General features: G+C 40.8%; 4 protein-coding genes and 1 non-coding gene across 6 annotated transcripts; 2 read left to right on the top strand and 3 right to left on the bottom strand.

Moving 5' to 3' along the window:
* Positions 1-344: 344 nt before the first annotated feature.
* Positions 345-5,631, top strand: LOC129593827 (long-chain-fatty-acid--CoA ligase 5-like). 2 transcript variants are annotated; one of them, XM_055490301.1, is made up of 12 exons: positions 345-950; positions 1,624-1,908; positions 2,196-2,501; positions 2,727-2,915; positions 2,979-2,993; positions 3,269-3,486; positions 3,758-3,872; positions 3,946-4,054; positions 4,240-4,352; positions 4,510-4,770; positions 4,963-5,139; positions 5,201-5,631. In XM_055490301.1, exons 1-12 carry the CDS (start codon positions 792-794, stop codon positions 5,336-5,338), a joined length of 2,085 nt encoding a protein of 694 aa, XP_055346276.1. In that variant the 5' UTR covers positions 345-791; the 3' UTR covers positions 5,339-5,631. The 2 variants fall into 2 exon arrangements, with proteins under 2 accessions (XP_055346276.1, XP_055346277.1); XM_055490302.1 differs by lacking the exon at positions 345-950 and having other exon boundaries at positions 1,770-1,908; positions 2,176-2,501.
* Positions 5,632-5,763: 132 nt separating this feature from the next.
* On the bottom strand, positions 5,764-7,239 carry LOC129593869 (kunitz-type serine protease inhibitor bungaruskunin-like). Its single transcript, XM_055490359.1, has 3 exons — positions 6,721-7,239; positions 6,260-6,366; positions 5,764-6,076 (listed from the first exon to the last, which is right to left on the bottom strand). Exons 1-3 carry the CDS (start codon positions 6,854-6,856, stop codon positions 5,981-5,983), a joined length of 339 nt encoding a protein of 112 aa, XP_055346334.1. The 5' UTR covers positions 6,857-7,239; the 3' UTR covers positions 5,764-5,980.
* Positions 7,240-9,579: 2,340 nt separating this feature from the next.
* LOC129593868 (probable peptidylglycine alpha-hydroxylating monooxygenase 1) lies at positions 9,580-13,719 on the top strand. Its single transcript, XM_055490357.1, has 8 exons — positions 9,580-9,856; positions 9,934-9,991; positions 10,709-11,026; positions 11,509-11,557; positions 11,753-11,817; positions 12,328-12,485; positions 12,663-12,766; positions 13,213-13,719. Exons 1-8 carry the CDS (start codon positions 9,749-9,751, stop codon positions 13,373-13,375), a joined length of 1,023 nt encoding a protein of 340 aa, XP_055346332.1. The 5' UTR covers positions 9,580-9,748; the 3' UTR covers positions 13,376-13,719.
* Positions 13,382-20,533, bottom strand: LOC129593840 (transmembrane channel-like protein 2). Its single transcript, XM_055490316.1, is given in 16 exon segments — positions 13,382-14,333; positions 14,719-14,851; positions 14,928-15,006; positions 15,124-15,249; positions 15,333-15,572; positions 15,844-16,301; positions 16,717-16,992; positions 17,034-17,345; positions 17,696-18,036; positions 18,039-18,172; positions 18,539-18,841; positions 19,022-19,146; positions 19,294-19,369; positions 19,441-19,590; positions 19,761-20,080; positions 20,432-20,533. Coding segments are annotated over 16 exon segments (3,630 nt in total). The 5' UTR covers positions 20,498-20,533; the 3' UTR covers positions 13,382-13,842.
* A 676-nt stretch (positions 20,534-21,209) lies between these two features.
* On the bottom strand, positions 21,210-21,280 carry Trnag-ucc (transfer RNA glycine (anticodon UCC)). Its single transcript has one exon. It is a non-coding gene; the product is annotated as a tRNA-Gly (tRNA).
* Between the last annotated feature and the right edge of the window lie 2,965 nt (positions 21,281-24,245).

The raw sequence follows: 24,245 nt of genomic DNA on the forward strand, positions 1-24,245 counted from the left end.
ACTAGTACAGTAGAAGTTAGAATTAATTAATTGTCGTTAGACATTAGTCCACAATACATTAATAACCTTGTAGCCACGAACTAATCTGTAAATAAATTTAAAATACAGTGCAACAGAAAATTAAGATACTCTCTGTAGTCGGAAATCTTTATTATTTCATCAATAATTTTTAACCACTTTTGCCCTCCCGTTTCCCCTCTCCCCCACCATTGGCGGCTCGCTTCGCAACTCCATCGTCCTTGGAGCGGCGACTTGTACGTAGTACGGTAGCGTATCAAAAGCGTGGAGTGCATATGTTAGTTTAACACACACGTGATGCAAGCAGACTGGGTGGCGTGATCTCTGAATCCGATAGATCCTTTCGCTCACATCTCTTTTCCCCCACCTCTCCATTTAGCTTCAGTTACCTTTTAAAATTATTAATTTCATGACTTTCTTACGTTATTCCTTCCCTTTATCTTGGAATTATAGTATCTTGGACATAAATCTATGAATGAGTGACGGCTGTTACGCTCACAATGAAACCGTGGTGAGTCAGCCCGCAGCTAGACAGCATGACTACGATACGGCATCTTGTCTAGACTCTAGAGTAGACGAGTAACTATCGTCGGGTTCCTCTCGTCTGTTTCGCAAATCAGTCTCCAGGTCTGCCATTTATCGACACAATTAGCATTTGCCGTTTGCGGCATACTTGAAGTACTTCTACTTTAACTGCAAACAGTTGTTTCCTGTTTGGATACTGCAACGTGGAACATCTTTGCCAGGCGGCAGGAATTTCGGTGTGTTGAACGATGAATGATTTTATCGAGTTGGCAAGTGGCCAGCTGCCGGCCATTGGCATTGGTGCTGCAGCCATTGCGGCCACCGCTGGTGTTGCATATTATGTGAAACACCGGTCTCCGCCTATAGAAACCATTGTTCCTTTGGAAGAGCAGTCTCTTCCGGTTGGGGTAAGTCGCTTTTCTATCGTGCATTTCAGGAAAATCGTATTTCAACCGGGCGATGTTGCAACCAAGTCAGTATTAGTGAGTATCTTGGTTTCCTTGCGAAATTGCTGGTTTATGTGTTGATTAATAATTTTCAAACGTCGCCGTAATAACGCTGTAGTTAATTGAATTTAGCATTAGTGAATTAACATTTTCATAACGGAAATGGGCTGGGGTGGTGTCCGGAAGGCATTCTCATCCAGGAAAATCCCACGAACCCTTTTAACAGTGCGATGTTAAACGTGAAAGTGAAAATCGATCGATGATGGGAATGCTTTATTTACATTTTGTCTAATCTCCATGCTGGAGGAAAGGATTTTGATATGCACGTCGATAAACGAATCAATTCTCGAGTTTAAGCATTCGTCTTTATTAAATTGCTTTTGAAGTCTTAATAAAATGAATATCTTATTAATGAGGCGATTTCAGGAACGAATAATTTTGAGTAAACTAGTTGCTTTAAAATCTTGTTTGATTATTGTTATTTGGCTTCTTTAAAAAGCAGAGTTTGTGTTTTACAAAGTTTGTGTGCAATTCGTGAAACTTCCGAAACCTCCCGGCGAAGCCGGCTTTGCCCATATTGAAGTTTACCTAATATAGAAATAATAATTAGCAGTGCTTTTTAATTTCGTTGCAGAAGGACCGTTACTGCCGGGCATCTAAACTGGTCCCCGAAGGCACGTTTTTGGAATACTTTTACGAGGATGTGCGGACTGTGTACGATGTATTCCAACGTGGAATGCGGGTGTCCGACGATGGTCCATGCTTGGGTCGGCGTCCACCGGGAACGCACACTTACGAATGGATCTCCTACTCAGAAACAATCAAACGGGCCCAGTTACTCGGATCTGCCCTGATACATTTTGGCGTTAAACCGACGAACGATACATGTGTTGGAATTTTCGCTAAAAATCGCCCAGAGGTACTTAACTGTTATTGCTAAACGCGCAAACTGCAGAGACAATTTATTCCATATTTTACTTTTAATTTGAATATTCTAAAAACTCAATAGCACGAAAAGAATGTTGAGTATGTCGACTTCTTAACTGTAGAAAAAGAATTTTTGCGTGACACTTGAGTTCGTATCTTATTTCGTATTTGTAATTTCTGCAAACGGTTGATGGTGTTGTAAGAAGTGCATAGTGCATACTTTTATTTAATATTTCCTCGTAATTTCTTTCATTTTCAGTAGTTTATGATTCCTTTTAGTGGATAATTACGGAGCTGGCGTGTTACACATATTCGATGGTGTTGGTGCCGGTTTATGACACATTGGGTGTGGATGCGTGTGGACATATCATTTCGCAAGCGGAAATCTCGGTGATGGTGTGCGATAAGAATGAGCAGGCGCTGACATTGTTGAAATTGAAGGAGAAAGCGCCAGTTTTACGGCGAATAATTATCATGGATCCACCTTCAGAGGAAGTTATGGCACAAAGTCGAAAAGCGAACGTGCAAGTTCTCCTGCTTGAAGAGGTTCTAAAAATCGGACAAGATAACCTCATTCCCCCAAAGGTACGGCCATAAAATTTTTTTGACGATTACTCGTTATTGTCAACTTCATTACTCTAGCACGGACCGGCCATGCGGATGATTTTTCATGTATTGTTGCCTATGTCATCGCAGTTTATATTGTATCGTAGTAATTGTGTAGTTGTGTATTGTTTATTTAACAAACAGTTTAAAATTGAATATATTTTGTTATTGTGTTGTTTAATACTGCCATGCTTACATTTCTAGCCTGCAAAGCCAGAAGAAATCGCCACAATCTGTTATACCAGCGGCACCACCGGCACACCGAAAGGCGTCATGCTGACCCATTACAATGTTATGGCTGCGGTGTGCGCCACGATGAAACAGATTTCCCTGAAAGTCGGTCCACAGCTCGGTGATTCCATGTGTTCCTTTCTTCCTCTTAGTCATATGTTGGTATGAAGCTTAAACTTTTTTAAGGTTCTACAATTTTTTAACTTGTTCTCTGTTTGCTTTTAGGAGCGGTGTTGTGAGGTGAGAAAAATTTTCACAAACGTTTGAAAGTGGTTCCAAACTTCGAATACTGGGTTGGTGGCATATTGCTTCCGGTTTCTCTTGCTATAATCACCTAAAGAATGATCGTCGCGCTGAGCCAGTCAATTTCAAAAGGCATAATTATGTCGTACACAAACCTGTGCATTACAGATAGGTATTGGGATTCAATTTGACGCACTATTTGCAAGCTGTTGGTGGTCGAAAAAATAGTGGGGGTTTTTAGCGTCACAATCACGCCTTTCTCGTACTATTAGACGGCCATATACATGGAAGGCGGAAGGGTTGGCTTCTACAGCGGGGATATTCGGAAAATCAACGAGGATATGCAGGCGCTGAAGCCCACGTGTGTTGTAGTAGTTCCGCGGTTGTTAAACCGTATATTTAGTGCCGTTACCGGAAAGGTTAAAGGCTCTTGGACAAAGCACGCTTTGCTTACCATGGGAGTGTGGTTCAAAGAATGGGATCTGCAAAAGTAAGCGTGATTCAAATTTTAACTTTCTTTGACGAGATTCTTCGCAAATATTCGGGGATGTGTGCTAATTGGAGGTTGATCGCTGTTGTACTCGAAGCTAGTGACATTACGACGTTATTACCTACTAAAATCCTTTGGATTATAATACCTTTTGCTTTATGAATCTGGATGTGAATTTTGATTATCGGTTGATTGTCAATATTAGAGTGAAATTAGCTAACGCGACGGAATTTCCATCTATCGAATAATTAATGGGTTTGTTTGTCCGCAGTCACATCATCAGCCGTGACACTGTCTGGGATCAGTTAATGTTCAAGAAAGTGCAGGAACAATTAGGAGGAAATTTGCGGTTTATGGTTGTCGGAAGTGCCCCGCTATCACAGAAGGTATTACTGATTTCCTTATTAAAACGGAAGCCTTCATGCAGCATCAAAGGAACTGTTGTTGTGGTTTTACCAGGTTTTACGATTTTGTCGTGTGGCCTTCGGCTGTTCCATTATGGAAGGGTACGGTCAAACGGAAGCCGTCTGTCCCATTACGCTTACCATACACGGTGACGTGTTTCCAGGTGTGTGCAGCGTTAAGAAACGTGCCGTAAGAAGAAGTCGAAAGCTAATGAAATGCATCAATTTGAGTGTACTGCATTTTGTTAATTGTATGTGACTAGCTAATCAAATGCATGATTTTAATTGTAATTCATTTTATTTAATCGCAGGTAATTTCATTGATCTTATTTTGGCTTGCTTTATCCAGAGATTACGGAAGGCGGCGCTGGTCATGTGGGGCCACCTGTGCCCTGTTGTATGGTTAAGCTGGTCGACGTTCCGGAAATGAACCTGATCGTTAATCGGGATGGGTCGGGCGAGGTGTGCATAGATCGAATAATTATCTTACAACCTAATTTACTGAAGGAGTAAAAGATACGTTATGGTTTTTGCGTAACGGGAGAATAAGTAGATTTTGTGGTTGTCCGTATTGATTATTGACTGTAGTGCGAATTTTGTATGCGTTTCTCTGGCGCAGATCTGTGTAAAAGGAGCGACCGTCTTTCAAGGCTATTACAAGGAACCGGGGAAAACCGCGGAAGTTTTGGATGCCGATGGCTGGCTCCATACCGGTGATATCGGACTGTGGACAGAAAACGGCTGTCTGCGCGTAATTGACCGTAAGAAACACATCTTCAAGCTGTCTCAAGGAGAGTACATTGCACCGGAAAAAATCGAGTCGGTGTACCAGAAAAACCAGTACGTTGGACAAGTTTTCGTCCATGGAGACAGTCTTAAAGTAAGAATAGTCATTCTACTGCTTCTTCTTCTTCTTTCTTTTGTGTGTCGATCAAGTGGTTTACCTTTTACCAGTACCTGATATGCTTAATTACATGTAATGCTAAATTAATAAATTAGTTAATTTTATATGGACACAGTGAATTGGAATGAAATTGTGCGATAAACAAAGATTTACGTTTAATTTTTGCAGTCTTGCTTAGTGGGAATTGTTGTTCCCGATGAAGATGCCTTGAAACGATGGGCAGCCGCTGAAGGGATGAAAGGCGATTCTTTTAAGGATTTATGCCAGAGTTCCAAAGCGAAGAATATGATTCTCAAAGAACTGACGGCAGAAGGCAAAGCCGCTTCACTCCACTCATTTGAACAGGTGTGTTTTTCTGATTATTTGAAACTTCATTTACGTTTTGCAGCGACAGTTTTTACTGTAGGTAAAAGATATTCTTCTCCTTCCGGAACCGTTCAGTGTGGAGAATGATATGTTAACTCCGACGCTGAAGACGAAACGAAATGAGATTAGGAAATCCTTCGCACAAAAACTGTCCGAGATGTATACAAATTTGGATTAGTGTAATTGTTATTCGTCAGTGGACATTTTAGAGGATTCTCATCGCTAGTCGCTTTTGCGTTCCTAATTTTAGTGTGATCGTAATGCGGATGTCGTCTGCACAGGCTGTATTACCGGTAATATTCTGCGTTAATAAGCTAAACTGTTGTTGTTAATTTATTAAGTTCCCGTTTGCTAGTTTAGTTTGAAAGGGTTTAATTATTGTGATCACGGTTAACGTTAATTAATAACCAGTTAATATCCATGCAAGTGCTGCTACAAGGATGAAAATTAATGCATTAAAACGAGGATGCATCCGTTACTGTAATTATGCTTTGATGTAAAACGCACATTAATAATTTAAAGCTGCGTTGGTACGAGTATGGCTTTCAGGAAACTGAAAATGAGGAAATTGATTTCGTAGGAAATTGAAACAACCGGTAAACAAACGTATGTGTATAGTGGCGTATTTTTGATTCATAAAATGGTTTATTACGCAATATATTGACATCGATGCGATGCAAAATAAAACATTCTGAACATAAAGTTCAAAGTCACAAGATAAAGAAAACTTCTACTGATATTACATAAGAATCACTGGAAAAAATCTCGAAATGTGCACTTTATGTCTCTGTGACGGATCCTGTGCCTTGGTTTCTGGCCTTCACTGTACAACATTGCTGGATGCGGACTGGCAGTGTATTTTGCAGTCTTCCTTGGTTTCAAACCGATTGCTGTTGCCTTCACATCCGCCATAAAGCTAAAGAAAAAAAATTTAATTATCCATTGCATCCAGTTAATGCTTCACTAGTTTGTTTTTTGTACAAACGAAAAAAGTAAACGAATGAATGTTTATTTTTTAGTTGCAGTTACTTTAAATGCGTAAGATGCACACAATTAAACCGCTATTTTTCTTTAGGATTAGTCTTTAAAGGTCACTTACAAAATATTGGCATTCCCTCGCTGTGGAATTATAGAAGTACGCTTCGAAAGCTGCTTTGCATGGACCAGTTTCGGCTTCAAGTGAACAATCGACCGGTCCTTGTGTACCTGCATTTATGGAGAACCAAAAATAACTATTTTTTCAATCAACTTCGATCAAGATTCAGTTGATTAGTATAACTGATTGGAACATGTTTATACGAGTACTGTATGTATGGTTATTAAGTCTTCTGCGGTTTGAATGGCAACGTTTTGCTGCATATGTGAGCAAAATTAATATGAGTTGCAGTTTTCAAACACTTTGATAAAGAACTGTAGTAAAATAAAGATTATGTAATAAAATAATAGGTTTCTTTTGGACTAATGTACGTACGTACAAAGGCTCTTTAATTATATTAAGTTTCACAAAAGCATAGCTCATGAGCAGTTTAATACTGTTACGGTAAAAGCTAAAACACTTGCCTCCAGGCACAGGAGGAACGTTGGTGGAATTGGAAGAGTTCGCCTGGGCATCGGATGCAGAGATCCGTACGAAGGGTGTGGCAAGAACCAGGGCATAAGAAATCAGTACAAAGTATAACGGGATCATGGAATCCATTTTTTAATATAGGAGGATACCAGCAAGAACTGGAGGTTAAAAGTTTATCAGCAGGGTGCAGAAAAACTTTCCAAATTAAAATTTCCTTAGCAATAAATAGCGGATTTATGCCGGCAGTTTAATTATGAAGGGAAGAGTTGCATAAAGTTATGACGCCAGATTAAATCGTCGGCGGCAGCTGTGCTTTATCAAAAAGGTATAGATGTTTTAACGGCGGTAAATATATAATATCTCAGTCAAAACATTCACGAGTCGGCTTCACGTTTGGCACAAGGTGGGAGAAAATTAAATCACGGTATGAGGAAATGAACAACGAAGGCTGCCCGCATTTTCGACTTAAATGCCGGTATTTACGGGCGGAAACGGAATATGTAAACTTCATGGTACACGAATGTTGTTTGTCCGGTGGAGTTTCGACGTACACTGCGCCTGACTCACTTATCTTTATCGCATATTTCACCGGTTAAACCGTAATATAAGCTCTTTTTAACGGCTCTACAAAGTTACAGCTCAAGTGTTTATCTGGATATTTTATGCGCAACAGTAAAATTTTTGTGTCGTATGCTGTCCGAGCAAAATTTCACTTTGTGCTACACTATGCCGAATGCCGTGGATATGTGGCACGTTCCAAACCATATCAGCCATACCAGTTAATTAAGCGAAAAAAAAACAGGAAATTGGATACTTTCGGAAAATCCCGGCGTTTTTCGTTGAAGTAAAAAATTTGATCGTCATTGTTATTTATATAATCCAGTATTCATGCAAATGTACACAAAACACTCTAGATGAATTGAGCGTTGCACAGTATTGCTGTGTTAGTATGATAGCAAAAATTTATCAGTTACTGTAACACGGTACGTATATAAAAATAAGTCAGCGTCAGTCCTGGAAAAGTCACCGATTTTATTTACGCTCGAAGTTTCGCGTCGAATATTTTTATGGAACATTGGTAAATCTTTTCTTTAAAATCTGGATCTCATAGTATGCTGCATGCATTTAATGCATGATATGCGTACGTTCATATCTATATAGTTACTGCAGTGACCCAACAAGATAATAAATTTTTAGCACAATTTTTTCAGCATTTTTATGCAAATTATTCGGTGCAATTCAGGCTCGCATTTAAGTAAATTAATGCCATAAAAACTGATTCCTGGTTTCTCGACAAAAAAATTCCAGACGGAAGGTGATCGTGTCGCAATCTATTAAGACAAATTTGCCATTGACGTCTGTGCACTTGCTATTATTCTAATCCGTCGTCCACTCCATAGCCTCTACACGGCGAATAGTCTGAACTGCCGAAAATAAATCCGGATTAAATTTATAAACCAATCTCTGATCCCCCCATCCAGCCGGCACTTGATGTACGATGAGGACAAGCGATGCCCTTACGAGTTATAAAGTGATTCCTTCTGCAATAACTCTTAACTAATTGCTACTCTGTTCCCTGACGCAACTGCACCACGTCATCAGCAGCCCAACGAAAACGTGCCATCTTCAATTGAGCCGGCGTCCATTGTCGGAAGAGCTGTGTGTGTGGATATATATCGATCGCATCGCACTCCCGCGGACTACTACAAAGTGCGCTGTGCAGGCCGCACGCGCCGGGATTTTTAAGGACCCGGCACATTTATCCTGTACCCGTCGGATTTTACTAACTTCATCGTTAGCTGTCGTCACACACGGGATCGGGATGTATGGGAAGAATGGGACAAGAGCGCACATTAGGGATCTATAGAAGAGGCGCCGGTACGGTGCAGTCACGATCAATAATGTAATAAGCGGGCATACTGTGGCACGCGAAGCTCATATTCTACCATATGTGCTGACTGCTGAGTGATATGTGCACTAAGCATAGAATATGAAAAATGAACCAGCACACATTGTGGCATATTTGTTACCTGCAAATAAAACATCACGTCATACGACAGAGGCTGACGACAGCGATGAAGAGGGATTTCGTTACCGGATGTGCCGGCATTGTTATATAAAACAAAACCCCATAAATAATTCAGATCATTCCTTAGGGGGTCCAATTACACTGCACATGAAATCTTCCAAAATTATAAGCGTATCCTAACTGCGTAAATTTTAATTTTTTGTATCTAACCGGCCTAGTGCACAATTTATTTTAACACTATTTGAAGATCGATCATACAGCTGTATTTTATAAACATATATAATTGGATGCGTGACAGTATTTAGTCTATCATCATCAATTTATAATCAAACTGTGACACCACTAAAATCCTTCGATTATTATTAACAAATTATAACACTAAAGCGATTACAAATGCTAATTTATTCTTTGATTTGTTAGCGTGATGTTATAATTCTTTTGCTCTTTATGTATAACAGGAGTTTATGCATCAGATATAAGTCATACAGCATTTGTTGTAATTATTTGCGACATACAGCCTTATAAGCAGCACCGCGATTGTTTTAATTACGCTAAAAGAATGTACCGGCTCCGAAGCACCGAGTATAACGACAAGGTCACACAAAGAAAGGACAACATTTCAAAGTATGGTATTCAGGGATCCGTTCAACTAGCGTTTTTGCTCCTGCTCCCGCGAATGTGGGGATTACGAAGAGGTCTACACACCCAGAGTATACACAGTGTGTTTAATCAGCTCCAACCGGGCGCCGCCTCTTTGACGTCGGATCACATGCAGTGTATCCGATGGAGAGAGCGTTGGTGCGCTTGACGCACAACTAACGGTATACCATAACAGAGAGTGAGCGATTGTACTCACGTTTTCGCGTATCTTCCGTTAGTTCCAATCATTTATCTGTTGTATTGGAACACAACGGTTTACTGTTGTCATTTACCAATTCGACAATCCGGATTTTGAACGAAGAATACATTAAGCATACACAATAACGTTAACCATGGACACCCTATTACGGATGACAATACTGTTGACATCCGTTGTGTACTCCTTGGCTGTCAGAGTGGATCGTACGCCAATGCTTATGCCAGGAGCCGCGCCGAAATCGGTAGGGCAGAAATTTTTTTCTAGCCATATGGCGACGCTGCGGATGGACAAGACACTAACTGACCTTTGTCCTTTCAGGCTGATACGTATTTGTGCTATGCGATGAAACTCAACGGGAATGTCAATCAAAATTTAGGTGAGTTAATTTCCCTTCGACTTTGTTCTTATATTAATTATAATTCATGCAAAATCATTATATCATCTTAATTGATATACAAACTGCAGTTAATTTCTGGGCCGTAAAAAATCCGGGTGTAAAATATACTGTATAATGATTAATTCTCTCACTGGTAAACGGATTGTGGTTAACTGCAGGCTTTCGATGTAGTGTAGTGGCTTACAACTGGTCCAGGAATGCAGAATTGAGAATCTTAAATTCTGTTACAGCAGATCTCACCAGAGTCTCCTTGCTGTAGACATCAATTCATAAATTTTTTTACGGCATAATGCTACACTTAATAAAACATTTACAGATCGACTGTATTAAGCAATAAATTTTGATTTAAATAATTTCTTTAATAAATGCACGAAATGACATTTTGCAAATTAACACGGTCGGAAGACCTCACGGTTCTGCTAAATTAATCGATAAATTTGGTTATTTAATTAAGCATCATCACTTTCGATAATATGTGCGTGTTGGTAAATACTCACCGGTATGTAATTTTTTGATCGTCACTGCGGATGACTGCGCTCACGCATACAACAGCGGCGTCGCCTGAGGTCACCCGTCACGGGACAATTCACCTCACAATGCAATTAAGGAGATTACGTGCGCTGACGCTGTCGCTGCATATTTACCCGTAACACTACGCTACAATTATACCAAATGTCTGATGTATATGTTTTTCAGTTGGCTTCCTCCCCAATGTCTCACACTCCGTGCATCATATGATCCTGTACGGCTGCCCGGAGCCGGGTAGTCAGGAGCGGGTGTGGAATTGCGGCAGTGAAATGCAGATGAAGCATGCGGGACACGATGGTATGGCGGATGAGCAGATGGACATCAGTCCGGTATGCCAGTCCGATGAGAAGATCCTGTATGCCTGGGCCCATAATGCGCCCAACTTCGAGCTACCGGAAGGAGTGGGCTTCGAAGTGGGCGGCAATACGCCCATCCAGTACTTGGTTGTACAGCTGCATTACAACGATCTGACGGAGGAGTTCAAAAGTATGTAAAATATTATTGTACAAATAAGTCTAAAAAACACATAAATTACTTTTACTCTTATTCAAATTAATGAGCGTATATATATTTCTTTATTAATCAGTTTTGTCTAAATCCGCGCATACGTTGTAACCTCCGTAACTTAACGATGCGCACTACCGTTATTTAAAACAAAACATGTTAACTCAAAGCACACGCAGTTAACCGTTGTATCTTAGTTAAAATTGCTCAGGCTACGTATATGTAAATATTTCCGTTTTGAAATAATTTATGTGCATGCATTTACGTCTTACTGTGCTAGTCATGGTATTAAAGTAACCGTTGCGCCCTTTACAAAATTGTATGCAATATCACGACAAATTTTGTGTTAATACCAATATGTGAAGCTGATTTAAATTGTACTCCATATACGCCCATTGAAATTTAAAATCAAGCATCAGTGTGCTAAATGACGAGTGTGCTGACGGGTAATTTATAATTTGCAGAGGGCAAGAAAGATCATTCCGGATTAACCTTATTACACACTATGGACGAGTATGTACTGTACTTCTATTTATCAAAGAATGCCAATTTTAATTACTGAGGAAATCAATACTAATGTTTTGGAATCAAATTTTATAAGGACGATGCCTGAATGACGTCAAAGGACATAACAAACCGATATTTTTAGTAGTGTAACGTGTGTAAGGTCGCTAATTAACTAACACTATTTTCTTTCGGCACGCACAGACTTCCGCGACAAGCCGGAGTGATCGTGATGATGTCGAACGGAAGAGTTCCCGCAAAACACGACGGTAAGTGGCCGGCACCTTTAGGGCGTGTCAAAAACTTTATTGTTCCGCGCATAATCTTCTTCAGTACACCCCGTAAATCCGGCTTTATAAATAGCATATAATTACTTAATCAACAAAAGCGCGACTACAAAGCAATGTTGTCAGTATGACCTTTTGTGGACTCTTTCAAATCTCATAGGATTATACTGCAAAAAGACTTGAAATCGTTCACCCTTCTTTTATTGAATCAAAAACACGAATTAAAAAGATGACTCTAAAATGAATGCAACACCAAATAAGCACGTGATGAAGATTGTAATCCTCATCTTGTTGGTGTAACGTTTGGCCTGCATAAACACTGTACATAAGGATGACCTTTATGTGCTGCACAGGTATAAAGCGTGCAAAACATTACTCAATTCTATTAAATTTGTTTGTTATCCGCTTATAAATTCATTTATACCATACACACAAGAATGACCTTTATGGAAAGTATAATATACTTACGCAGATAAATTTCTTATGATACAGAAACAGTGGACATTGCCTGCCCGTTGATGGAATACTCGGAGCTGCACCCATTTGCCTACAGGACACACACCCACACACTGGGACGTGTAGTGAGCGGATATGTCATTCAAGATGGAAAATGGCAACTTCTAGGCAAACGGGATCCGCAAACGCCCCAGGTATAAAGTGCGCGCACGTACATCAGCATATGCCGGGCTGCTTTTCTACATAGAGCAGCATCATTAAATTGAATTACTTATGAATGGAAATGGGAGAAACTTGTTTATCCAAGTCCGACGTCCCGTGCTTTTCTTGGGGATTTTATTTTTGGCTATACTGTTTATCCGGAATTGCAGATGTTCTATCCGGTGGCCGATGATAAATTAGTTATCAAACCCGGTGATACGTTGGCGGCCAGGTGCGCGTATTCGAACCCGTCCGACCATGATGTTAGCATGGGGTGAGTCTAACATGAGTCTAATCATGCTAATCCATGTAATGGAATTTCACCCACACCCGTCAATTTGCATAGTGAGGATATTTTTGGTATTCTTTGTAAAATGACTGCACGAGCAGTATAATTCCAGTAATACTCCTTTCACGTTTAATTTAACGTAAAGACCACTGTAAGTTGTACAGGTAATAGCGATTTCAGTTGTGCATACGCACGTGATACTTTTGCAGACTTTTTGTTAAAGAGCAGTTTGTAAAGCATAAACACGTTTAACGTACGTTAAACGTCCGTTATACAGACGCGTCTGTATAAAACAGCGCTTATGTGGAAAATCAATAAAACCGTTGTCAACAAAAATGGAACAGTTTAAGCTTAAGAATATTATTACTAATAAAAAAATATAACTACAAACGTAACGTAATTTTTTGAACATTTTTGTTATATTTTTGTAGAAGCACAATGAACGATGAGATGTGCAATTTCTACTTGATGTACTGGACGGAAGCACCCTACTCGCCCATTGAACAAGACAGTTGTGTTTCCCTGGGACCACCGTACGTGTACTGGGAAACGTTTGGCCTGAAAGACATTCCAGCCGACAGCACTAAGCTCTGAGTAGTAGAAAAGGAGATTACAGCAGATGACCTTTCCGATTAACAAACCCGCTCGCTCGTCATGCATTGCAAAGTTTTCTATCCGCCATTCTGATCTCCAGCAGGCAGTGATCTAGTCAGACTTTGTTACGTTGTGTATACCTTCTAATTCTGTTACATGCTGTTAAAGCGCCACATTTTTTTCTGGGGGAGGATGTTCTTTCTATTAGAGTGATATATCAGACCTATTGACAACGATTTTTAATTAGTATTGGCATCGAACAACGACGAATAAATTGTTGTACGAATACCTGCAACCAAAGCCGGTTTGACAATTAAAGCCCGCCTAAATTTCTTTAAGCCGACAATAAAGCCCACTTAAGAAATGGTATTTTAAATCGCGCTACAAATGACGCAAACCTACCAACACGTACAACTGTGTTAATAAAATTCTTTGTGACGTGCTTTCAAAAAAGACATTACTGCTAATCAGACAAGGAAGCGCTGTCGATCGGAAACACTTCGCCCATTTCTGGTTGCTTCATTATAAGCCGGCAGTGTAGAAGCGCCGGATGCCGGTACAGGCGCTAATCCAAACACTTCGCGGCCATTAAGCACACTAATACTGCCAGAGGAGGCAGCACGTGCTGGATGAGATGTTTCCGCTGTTGATGGCTGCAGGGAGAGTTTTTTAAATTTCTCCTTAGCCCGGATAACGGCTGTAGGAATGGTTAAGCGGCTGAGATTCTCCGGCTGGGTGGGCTGTTCGTTGTGGATGTCGACGGTATCGTTAGCCATATGCCGGATGACATCGTTCAGAATCATGACCTTTCGGGCTACGGTTTTAAGGGTTTTGGGCGCTTCGTGCGGGTGCGCCGGAATATGGTGGGAACCGCGACGCCCCGCTGTGCCTTTGCCTGGATCACGGTGTTCTTCCGGTGGAAATCCGCGATTCTTCATTTTATCCAGCAGATTAAGCGCTGTAATAATTAATGAGAGTAAATTTCCACATAGCTTTTGTGGAACCAAACGACCTGAAGAGATAATTGAGGCATGTGAAAAAAGTAATTAGGCAAATCGGCCAACGGTATTTCGCAAAAAGAGTTAATTTTTTATTGTTTCCAATAATGTACCTCCTCAACAGTTAATACATAACGATGCTGTATTAAGTGCAATATCACGACAGTACTAAATGCTCATGCATAACTGACGTTAATAAAGCAAACGAAACACCGTGCACTGAGTTTAAAAATAATTACCAATCGGAACAATGTTGAAACATGAAACCTGAATTTTTTTGGTTTATTGTTTTGCATGGAAAATTTGCAGATTAAATATTTAAAAAGCAGTGCATGATTCGGTTACCATTTTCTTTGGCTTCATCTATGGTAACTTCCAAAACTTCGGACGCGCTTGTATCGCCAACGGTTTTAAAATGCTTTCGCTTGGCCCGGGCTTCCACCTGCGCCATCATTTTACGGCGTTCTTCCGTGCGTTCCTAGCAAAGAAAAAGATCAATCATACAATAAAAATGCAGGCACCACTGGTGCAACCTTCATGGTTGGTTGGCTTACAATGTCCAGTGTTCGCTTGAGATCATTGGTCTTCTTCGTCAGTGCCATGCCCATGGAGAACAAATAAAATATGATGATACTGTAGAAAAACCCCGATCGATAAACCACCCGCGCTCATGATTTCATTAAAGTGATTTATGCACTTAAAGGTCATGCATATCCGGTTAAGTTGAATCACTATAATGTGCCGGCTTACAGTAACAAAACCACCAACGGAATGATTAATCCCGGTGAGCCCACGTAGGCGACGGCTTTGTCAACGCCATCCGACCAATTATTCCCGATGGTATCCGTAACAACTTCATACATCTTGTTATAACGACTGAATAAGCACAAAACGCATATTCATATTTTAAGAGACCGATCCCGGTTAACATTATGGATTGCCGTATAATTGTGCCTCACCTGAATGGACCACAATGCCAGGATGGATGCAAAATACACACGGTGTATCCAATAAAAAGTGTGGATACAAAGAGCATTAAGAGCAGGATGAAGTAGTAGAAATTATTACCGGTTCCGGTACTGAACATGGTCTCCGGTGGCACATCACAGACCCGTGTTGCCCACACACGGAAATACATTAAGAACACTAAGCGGATGAGATTTATTGGTGCTAAAGCGGGCGAAAAAAAGAAACCAATCCTGTGAATAAAAACCCAGTTACATATAATACTCGCGCTATATTTTCTGCAACAAAAAATTGCAAAAATTTAACTTACAAAAAGAAATTAAAGTGTTATGTATACGTAGACATTATAAGAATACCGTGAGCAGGAAAATCTGGAAGCATGATTCCAGCATCGTAAGAAAAAATTCTTGAATAATAAATTGCATCTATAATTTGCTATCGTACAAATTTTGATAAATCTGATAAAAATATTTTGAACTTTCATTATTTTACTGATATTTTTACCAAGTCATCTGTTGCCCGACAATTAAACTCAGCACATTTTCTGACACAGTAAACGGCGCGTATCCCGGAAACCGCTCCAGATCCCAGAACCAGCAGCGTGTCATAAACCGGACAAAGATCCCACGGAAGAATTCTTTGGCAAAAACTTCTACCACATTCATCACGGACTCCGTCACCAAATTCTCGAGGCCTTCCGCCGCTACACGATTTTCCCAGCACAGTGCTTTCAGTTTGTCAATAGTTAGCGGCGGAGGGGGTACGGGGCTCGTGGTAGCCGGTGTGGTGGTTGGGCGGGGCGGGAGACTGCGCGTCGGCCACAGCCACGTGCCGTTAATTAACACCCGGACATCCGGCGTGGTCACGTCGTCGGGATGGAAGCCCTGCCCGGCAATTATGCGTGGAATATCGTAATCATATTCGTACGGTGCAATGCTGCTCCCTTCCGGTTCCTTGTTGTGCTGTATAAAAATCATTCAAATTAAAATAGGCTTTTACAATACCTAGAGTATCTGTTTAAGTGAATGAAAACTATAAAAGTTCTATTCTGCAAATAAAACAATTTTTGTTTACCGTAGAACAAAATTAGAAGAGAACAAGGAATTCATTTTAAACGAATTCTTACTCAATAAGCCACAATTCTTGAAATCAGATATCATGTTTGATTTCCTAAATTTTGGCTTATATTTAAAAAAATTCCTTTAAAGTTTTTTGGCGGTTTATAAAAACAAAACTTTTATTACGACTCAAATTTTTTATGATTGATTCGATTTACAGTTTCGCTTACAGTTGTTTTGCTGCGTATGTTTTGTTTTCGATAGTTAGAATTCATTAGATTTTCTGCTTCTGAAAAATGAAATAAGTCCCATTTCCAACCTCTGTTCCACTTGAGTTCGTTAGATTTTCCGAAACATTTTCCTGTCCTTCAGTTTCCCCAACAGGCAACTCATCACCCAGTGAAACATCTGGTTTATGCTCGCTTTCCGATGAGGAAGTTGTGCCCTCCAAGTGATCCTCCGTTTCGTCTTCAACGTTCCACGAACCATCCACCGGGTTTTCTTCGGCCAAAGCGAAATTCGGCTCCACTGGCTTAGCAACATGTACATCCTCCGGCGATACTTCCGGCTCCATTCCGCTGCTTTCAGACGTATTCTCTTCATCCCGAGACGGATCCATCATGATGTTCAGTGGAAACAGCCACATCGTACTGACCGGGAAATATCAGATTGCTGACCATGCTCTCTATGTGACGGGTTAGCGTGTGATGCAACCGGCGTGCCATGGCCAGTTGGTGCTGCGTGACCCGAGGAAGGGCTACCGTGTGCACCAGCCGGCGCACCATGGTCGCTGGCTGCCGCTGAGTGGCTGGAATCGGCGCTACCATGACCGCCACCATGATGCTCCTCTGGGCGGCTGGTCTGCGTCTCCCAGTTGACTGGCCGTGGCACACTGCTGTTCCATATCCACGAGAGGTCGTCCTTGTTAAATTCGGTCGATTCATGGTACTGTGAAGACAAGCATAGTGATTTCTAAACCTGAACTTTTGATGACGATATTTACCTTTCTCTGCGTTCGTACAATCACGTACATTACAGTACGAGTATTTCAAAAACAAGTCTGATTGCTCTCATTAGGTACGAGGCATTATAAAAAGGTTTTAACACATATCTAAAACTGGAGTTATACTAGTACATATTGTTATAAAAAGATTATGAACAAAATGATACAAAGGAAATTTTTTTATATGCTCGTTATTTCGCTGTTTCGTTGTTGGGATATTTTAAGGCGAGTGTTGCACTATATTGTTAATATCAGTATAGAACACCGGGAAAATTATTTACTTAAACCGACTGACCATTTCCTCTCCTTCCGTGACCCAGTTATCAATTAGCGCCCAGTTCACCAGCAACTGCAACAGCGTAATCCGCGTAAGATGCAGTCGCAGTCCGTTCAGTGGATGGTATTCCTCCAGATACTCCAGTCGCTCAAATAGTTCCGGAAAGATAATATTTTGCGCCTTCAGCGTTAACGACACCGCGTTGGTCTGCCAGAAGGTTTTGGGTATTTCCGGTTTCAAACTGCGCTTATACCCCATCACCTGCAGTAAGATGAACACACTGGCCGTCAGCAAACCGATGGTGATGATCCAGGCAAAGATGCGCAGGAATAACCGAAGCCATTTATTTTCCTGGCGACAAGCCGCAGAACTTTGATAGCGCCATTGTCAGCTGGGTTAGCGATCATGTAGTCCCAACTACAGAAAACCCCGGCACTGAACGGATGCTGGTCGCCGTCCGATGTGTTGGCGCTCAGCCGAACGTTTGTGGCCATTCTGGAAATTTATGAAAATTGTTATATTATTATTAGTTTTACCTTTATCTGAGTCGAATATTCCGGCTCGTACAGGAGAAGACAAACTCCACAAATCACATTTCAAACGCCACATAATACATTCTAGAAAATTCAGAACACAAATTCCTGTAAATGATTTATGTCGCTACACCATTCATACATACGTATAGCTGTTTTTTTCTAGGTTATTTGCTAGCGGTTGCTAATTCAGGAAATTTGCCAAAAAAAATTCGGAAAAAGCGGCTTTCGTACGTAAATACTATCGTTACACTGTCTTGACTTCCGTTCTTTATATAATTACACGAAACAGTTTTATTTCTGTATTATACTAATAATCAAAGCATACTTGGCAAGAATGACCCAAAAACTGTAAATGAGGATGGCCATGGCTGTACAGAAATATGCCAATGGTAAGCGGTATCCAATTTTGAACTGCGGTTCATCCGAATAATACCCATAGTATACGGGTGTGTAAAAAATATAGCCGGCATAACGGTATAAAGTGGCAAAATCCAAAGCGGTTTTCCCTTCATTGGAACTTATCGTGTTGCGGAATGTGGTGCCTTGATCTGGACCAAATAGAATTTGTGGCAGCATCACCGCACACGTTACACTGGCAGCAATCATCAGGTTCATGCCGATCATCCATCTAAAAGTTAGTTATTATTCCAAAACTACTAACAAGAAAAGTTCGCATTATCCAAAAAACGAAGTCGTAAAAAATTTAACTTCAAATCTTATATACCGAAACAGAATTTTAAAAGTTTTGTATTTATGTAGCTTTTTAAGAAATTATTAGACAGAAATACCAACTGCCGGTATCTCGCACCTCAAGAAAATGAAATAAGATGCCCCGGCTGATCCAAAGCGATTTTCCACAGTCTTTATCCTTTCTTCCCATGGTCGCATATTCGCCAAAGCATTGTTGATTACGCGCCGAGCAGTTTTGATGAACTGTACCCAAGTAAACATTACAAGATAGTTAGGTAAGTCATTTCTGAAATCAATAAAAATCAATAGTATTCTGGTAGCGATAATTATTGTGCCGGATGTGCAATCGGCCAATATTTGTTTAAGGTTTGTTTCGCTTCCTGTATTTACCTTTGTCACGTTGGCCACGTTAGCCTTTCCTTTTAGGTAACGTCCTTCATAACGTTCCACATAGGCATGAGCAATCCTAACAGGTAACAGCATAACTTATTTCACTTCTTATAACTTTTAAATAAACAACACCGGATAGAATTTTACCGGTAAAGTTTGAGTTTGCGTCGCAGCCTCCACGGCTGTTCGCGAATTTTTCCCAGGATGTCTTTTTGGGTTTTTAAGTTTTCTCGAATTTTTTCTTCATCCACATCAAACATTGGATGCGCATACAATCCAAGATAATCAAATTCTTCCCTGAAAAATATTACCTGCATCAACCGCGAATTTCAGTGTTTAAATAGAACGAAATCGTAATTTTCCAAAGAGTTATTTAAGAATTTAAAAAAAAACAATGAGCGTAGGGTAAACACTTATGGGAGTGGCCAAGACGTGAAAATAAACAATAAAATTTTCATAACTGATACCCGTCGTGTAAGGACTGCCGGATATCTGGCTCCAAACATTCGATAAAGGTCATGGGCTCGTTATCTGAACTGGTCGTAAGCGTACTGCTGCTGCCGGAAGTTTGTGAGCTACCGGTAGACGATGATAACGATGTCTGCGATTTAGCTGAAGGATCTTGCTCCAAAGAATTTCGATGAAGTTCGGGAACATCGTGCTGTGATCGAGGGGATTTCGCTGCGTTTAACGATGGCGTTACGGATATCTGACCATCACTAATCACAGAAAGTAAGGAACTGCGGTCGGATTCGGAGCTTTCCACATGATCTTGCGTCACAAGCCGCTAAAAAATGAAATTGTGCATATTGCATACATACTTGGGAACTTTCTATAGATTCATATTTGCCATTACAGTATACGAAGAAAATTATTGGGATCACCTTTACATTTCACGCCAATACCAAGTAAAAACAAAATTAGTGGTTTAAAGTTTGTCAGCTGACGTAGACAAAAATCAACCTGTCGACATCGTGTACATAAATTTTTAATTGTGTAATTGGCTAAGATATTCTTATAATTATTTTTGTGTTATTTATTATTAATTTCAAGAAAACCTCGATCAGAATTGGGAGGAGATAATGATATCGGGCTCCGATTACATTAGCCGGACTGCGCAATCGGCCAAAAAACTTACCGCTCCGGCTCGACCAACAACGCGGTGAACCGCTGCTGCTGCTGTAACGGCACCAGCAATGCTCATATTATTGTCATCGCGTGTCCGCGATACATGCTCGTTAACCGGATTTTCCGTATGGTCGAGGTTACTTCGTAATAAACCATCCATATCTGAATTATGGGAGAAAACATTGTGATTTCCGGCCCTAGCGGCGTAATCTGTAGATGTGGATGACAGGGAACGACTATCCGGTAAATTATCTTGAATGTCCCGTAACTGTGCTTCGTTGGGGATAAACGGTACCGCTGAACGCGGTATACCGCGGTGGCGGTGCAGTTTCGCATTGCCAGTAGTGAACGGTTCCAGAATCTCCGGAACGCGTTCCAGATGATGTTTCCGGTTGGGAAACATGGTGTTCTTCCACGGTAGCCAGTAGCGACAAACGTTCTTTGAACTTTTCTTGTCGGCGCTGCTTTAATAATGAACTTCCTCAAATTCTTATAGGTTACAACTCAGCACCGGAATGCATCACACAGACCCCAAAAATTCGTACGGTTTGTGAATCTCTAAATATGTGTATCAGTGTATGCCTTGATAATCGATCGGATATTTATGCAAAGGAAATCAATGACAATCAATGTGCAAGTGACTCGGTGAGTGCTGAGGATAGTTAAACAAATTCGTATCTGAACGCTGCGCTCAGAATAACACAAAACCTAATAAATTACAAAAGTAAAAGTAAAAATTTTGCACTGGACTCTTTACTGTTCGAAGATCGCGAAAAGTGTAAAAAAAATGCGAAGCCCGGGAGTCGAACCCGGCTCAACTGCTTGGAAGGCAGCCATACTACCGATGTACTAGCTTCGCTGAACTTGTTACTCATGGTTTAAAAGTTGTGGCTCTAGGCTATGATGTACAAACAAGACGACTAACCATAAGATGCACTTTTTTATTGCACGAGTATTTAAATGATTATTTGACGAGTGCACAATAATACTGTGCAGAAGTGGCGTCTTACTTGATTTTATTCGTGATTTTACAGCCATTGCACCATCTGTGGACCCTCCAGTTGTTAAGTGACAACGTAACAGAAGCACGCGTGCGGTGGTATGCCACAGGCTGTTTTAACGTAAATCTTTGAAAATTCATAACTTTGTTCATTCCTGCATTAAATTTTTATGTATAATCTTGAAAAATGCAGAATAATCACAGCATTAGACAAAATAAATGATTCTCTGTTTCTTCTTCAGGGTAATGCACAGACGTTAACACAGCCGCCTATGACAAATCTCCATAGGCGGCTATGGCCGTACAGGCTAACAGTGCATAACCCTGAAAGAAAAACAAAAAAGAATTTATTTTGCCTAATACTGTGTATTATTCTGCATTTTTCAAGACTATACATAAAAATTTAATGCAGGAATGAACAAAGTTATGAATTTTCAAAGATTTACGTTAAAACAGCCTGTGGCATGGGCCACCGCACGCGTGCTTCTGTTACGTTGCCACTTAACAACTGGAGGGTCCACAGATGGTGCAATGGCTGTAAAATCACGAATAAAATCAAGTAAGACGCCACTTCTGCACAGTATTATTGTGCACTCATTTGACCTTCGCAAGAACCGGTTTCGTAACTGAACGAGTTCAGACTATAATTTTAGTGACATTTATTTTACGTAGGCGCCGCACGGTGGAAACTAGCAAGCCTACTACGTATATATAATATATCAACCTTTATTGAGTTCCGTTTGCTGTTATGCGGCAAAAAACCCCTATTACTAATTAGGGGAAAAGGCACGAATAACCTATTCTTTTTTAAAGTTTTGTAAACAAAACTCGCGCAACGGAAGCATCAATAAGGTAAAAGACCGCTTGCTCTCCTCTACATTACACATGAATCTTTTTTTTTGGTAACAAATGACAACAAATGACAGACGTAGTCTGGCTGACTCTGGCATTCTTTTTGCAAAAGATTCATCACCGTAAAAAAAATTGTCAACCAAATCCAGGTTCATAACACCTCTCTGAAACTTTCGAGTATACATTGAATTTTTGAAATCATAGACTGGCAAGTCAACGGAAATATGTGAACTTATTATAATATGTGTAGTGTGTACCCTGTACGCTTGAATCTTACTGTCAGTCAGCGAAAGGTCACTCTTGTGCACAAAGCCGTAGTGGCAGTGCAGTTGGAATAAAATTGTCGAGTTGACAGACAAGTTTTACTCATGGACTTCACTTTAATAGTTAGAACCTCACTGCGCTCGGTTCGAATTATTGTTTATGTGAAAATTTGCAACACGCAACAGGTTGTATTAACTGTCGTCGAATGTCTCACATGTACACATTCCAACATACGTAGAATCCAAATGCATAATCATAATGATGTTAACTGAAAGCGTAACATAGCCAAAGCACTGCGCAAACAAAACAGTTGACATAGTTTCCTATTACGGAAGGCAGTGTACCGGACTCCACCGTGGTGGCAGGCGGAAGGACGAGATGAATTAAACTGACGAAATCAGGAGGTATCCAACATCTCTGTAGATTGTAGATGCTTAACGATAAAGAAAGTTACCCGGTACACGGTAGTGATGGTATTAATAATTATTAATTATTTGGTGTACAACTGTACATAATATACGAAACGTTCACTTAATTCCCGCACTCCCATACACTTTCTGCATTGTTTTATGGCATTCTATTTGTATGTAGCTGCCAAATGATTTGTGTACGTTGGGGTCCCCAGTCACTATTCAGCCCAAAAAATGCGGAGCCATCTGGGGAACTGCTGCACTCTTCAGCTTCGACAAGAATTAACGGACCATTTTTCCGGCTGGTGATGGCCGAACTAAAAGAAGTGGGCGCTACTGGTGAATCTGTAAGCCAAGCAGACCGTCTGTAAAACGCCGTCGGAAAGTTCATTTTGAGCAAATGCGGAAATCTTGAAAATGTTTTTATTTACTGTGCTGAGTGTGCTCTGGGCACAGCCGTTGAGCTTTGCGATACAGCAACCGCTGCCGACTGCGGAGCCACAACGGTGACCCCACCCGCCATTTCGTCGACGAAAACGTGTCGACCGTCACTAATGCAAGTCGAAAGTCGAACTGTTGAGCCGTCTTAGTTTTCTTGGGTTTTCTAAGGCTTCTTAGTTATTTGTAGGTTTGCTTATGTTTCTAAGGTTTCTAAGCCATCGCTCTCGTGACGCTGGAGGTGGTGCGGTCGACTTTGGAACGGTTGTCGAAGTAGACCAACGCCCATCTTCGGGTGTTACGTAGCTTGCATGTGCGCAGTTGCCCTGTGAATATGGCGCTGCAAAATTCCAGTTTACGAGTACTTACTACTTACTTACAAGTTACGACGCACTACATGTCAGTCTGTCAGATAGAATTCTGTCCCTACTTCTGATTATTTCTGTTTACGAGTAGTTAGTAGACTGTACACTTAATAGTAATCAAACTACTGAAAGCTATCATTGGAGCTCTTTTGGTTTCCCCTTTTCTCCTGTCGCATAATCCAGCAGTACTCGTACTGAATATAATTTACGTGCTTTGGCTACATTAGTTTTAGCCGAGTATCGTCAGTCAGCCATGATTCTGATGACGTCAAAAATGTTTGTGTTGCGAGAAGTCGCGTCTGCTGGGTTAATTGTAGGGTATTTCCTGGGTATGGGAGTTGGGATTGCGAATGTCTACGGTGACAAGCCAAAGAACTCCGCTGCGATGGAGGGCGTGATTGGCCGGGGAGGAGTACTTGGCGGAGCATCCTGTGTGTTTGTCGCCAAGGCCGTCTCTCGCCAAATGGCTGCCATGCCAGTGAGAGTGATGCCACC

Source organism: Paramacrobiotus metropolitanus, unplaced genomic scaffold (genome assembly GCF_019649055.1).
Source record: "Paramacrobiotus metropolitanus isolate TYO unplaced genomic scaffold, Prichtersi_v1.0 Parri_scaffold0000064, whole genome shotgun sequence".
Classification (NCBI taxonomy): domain Eukaryota; kingdom Metazoa; phylum Tardigrada; class Eutardigrada; order Parachela; family Macrobiotidae; genus Paramacrobiotus; species Paramacrobiotus metropolitanus.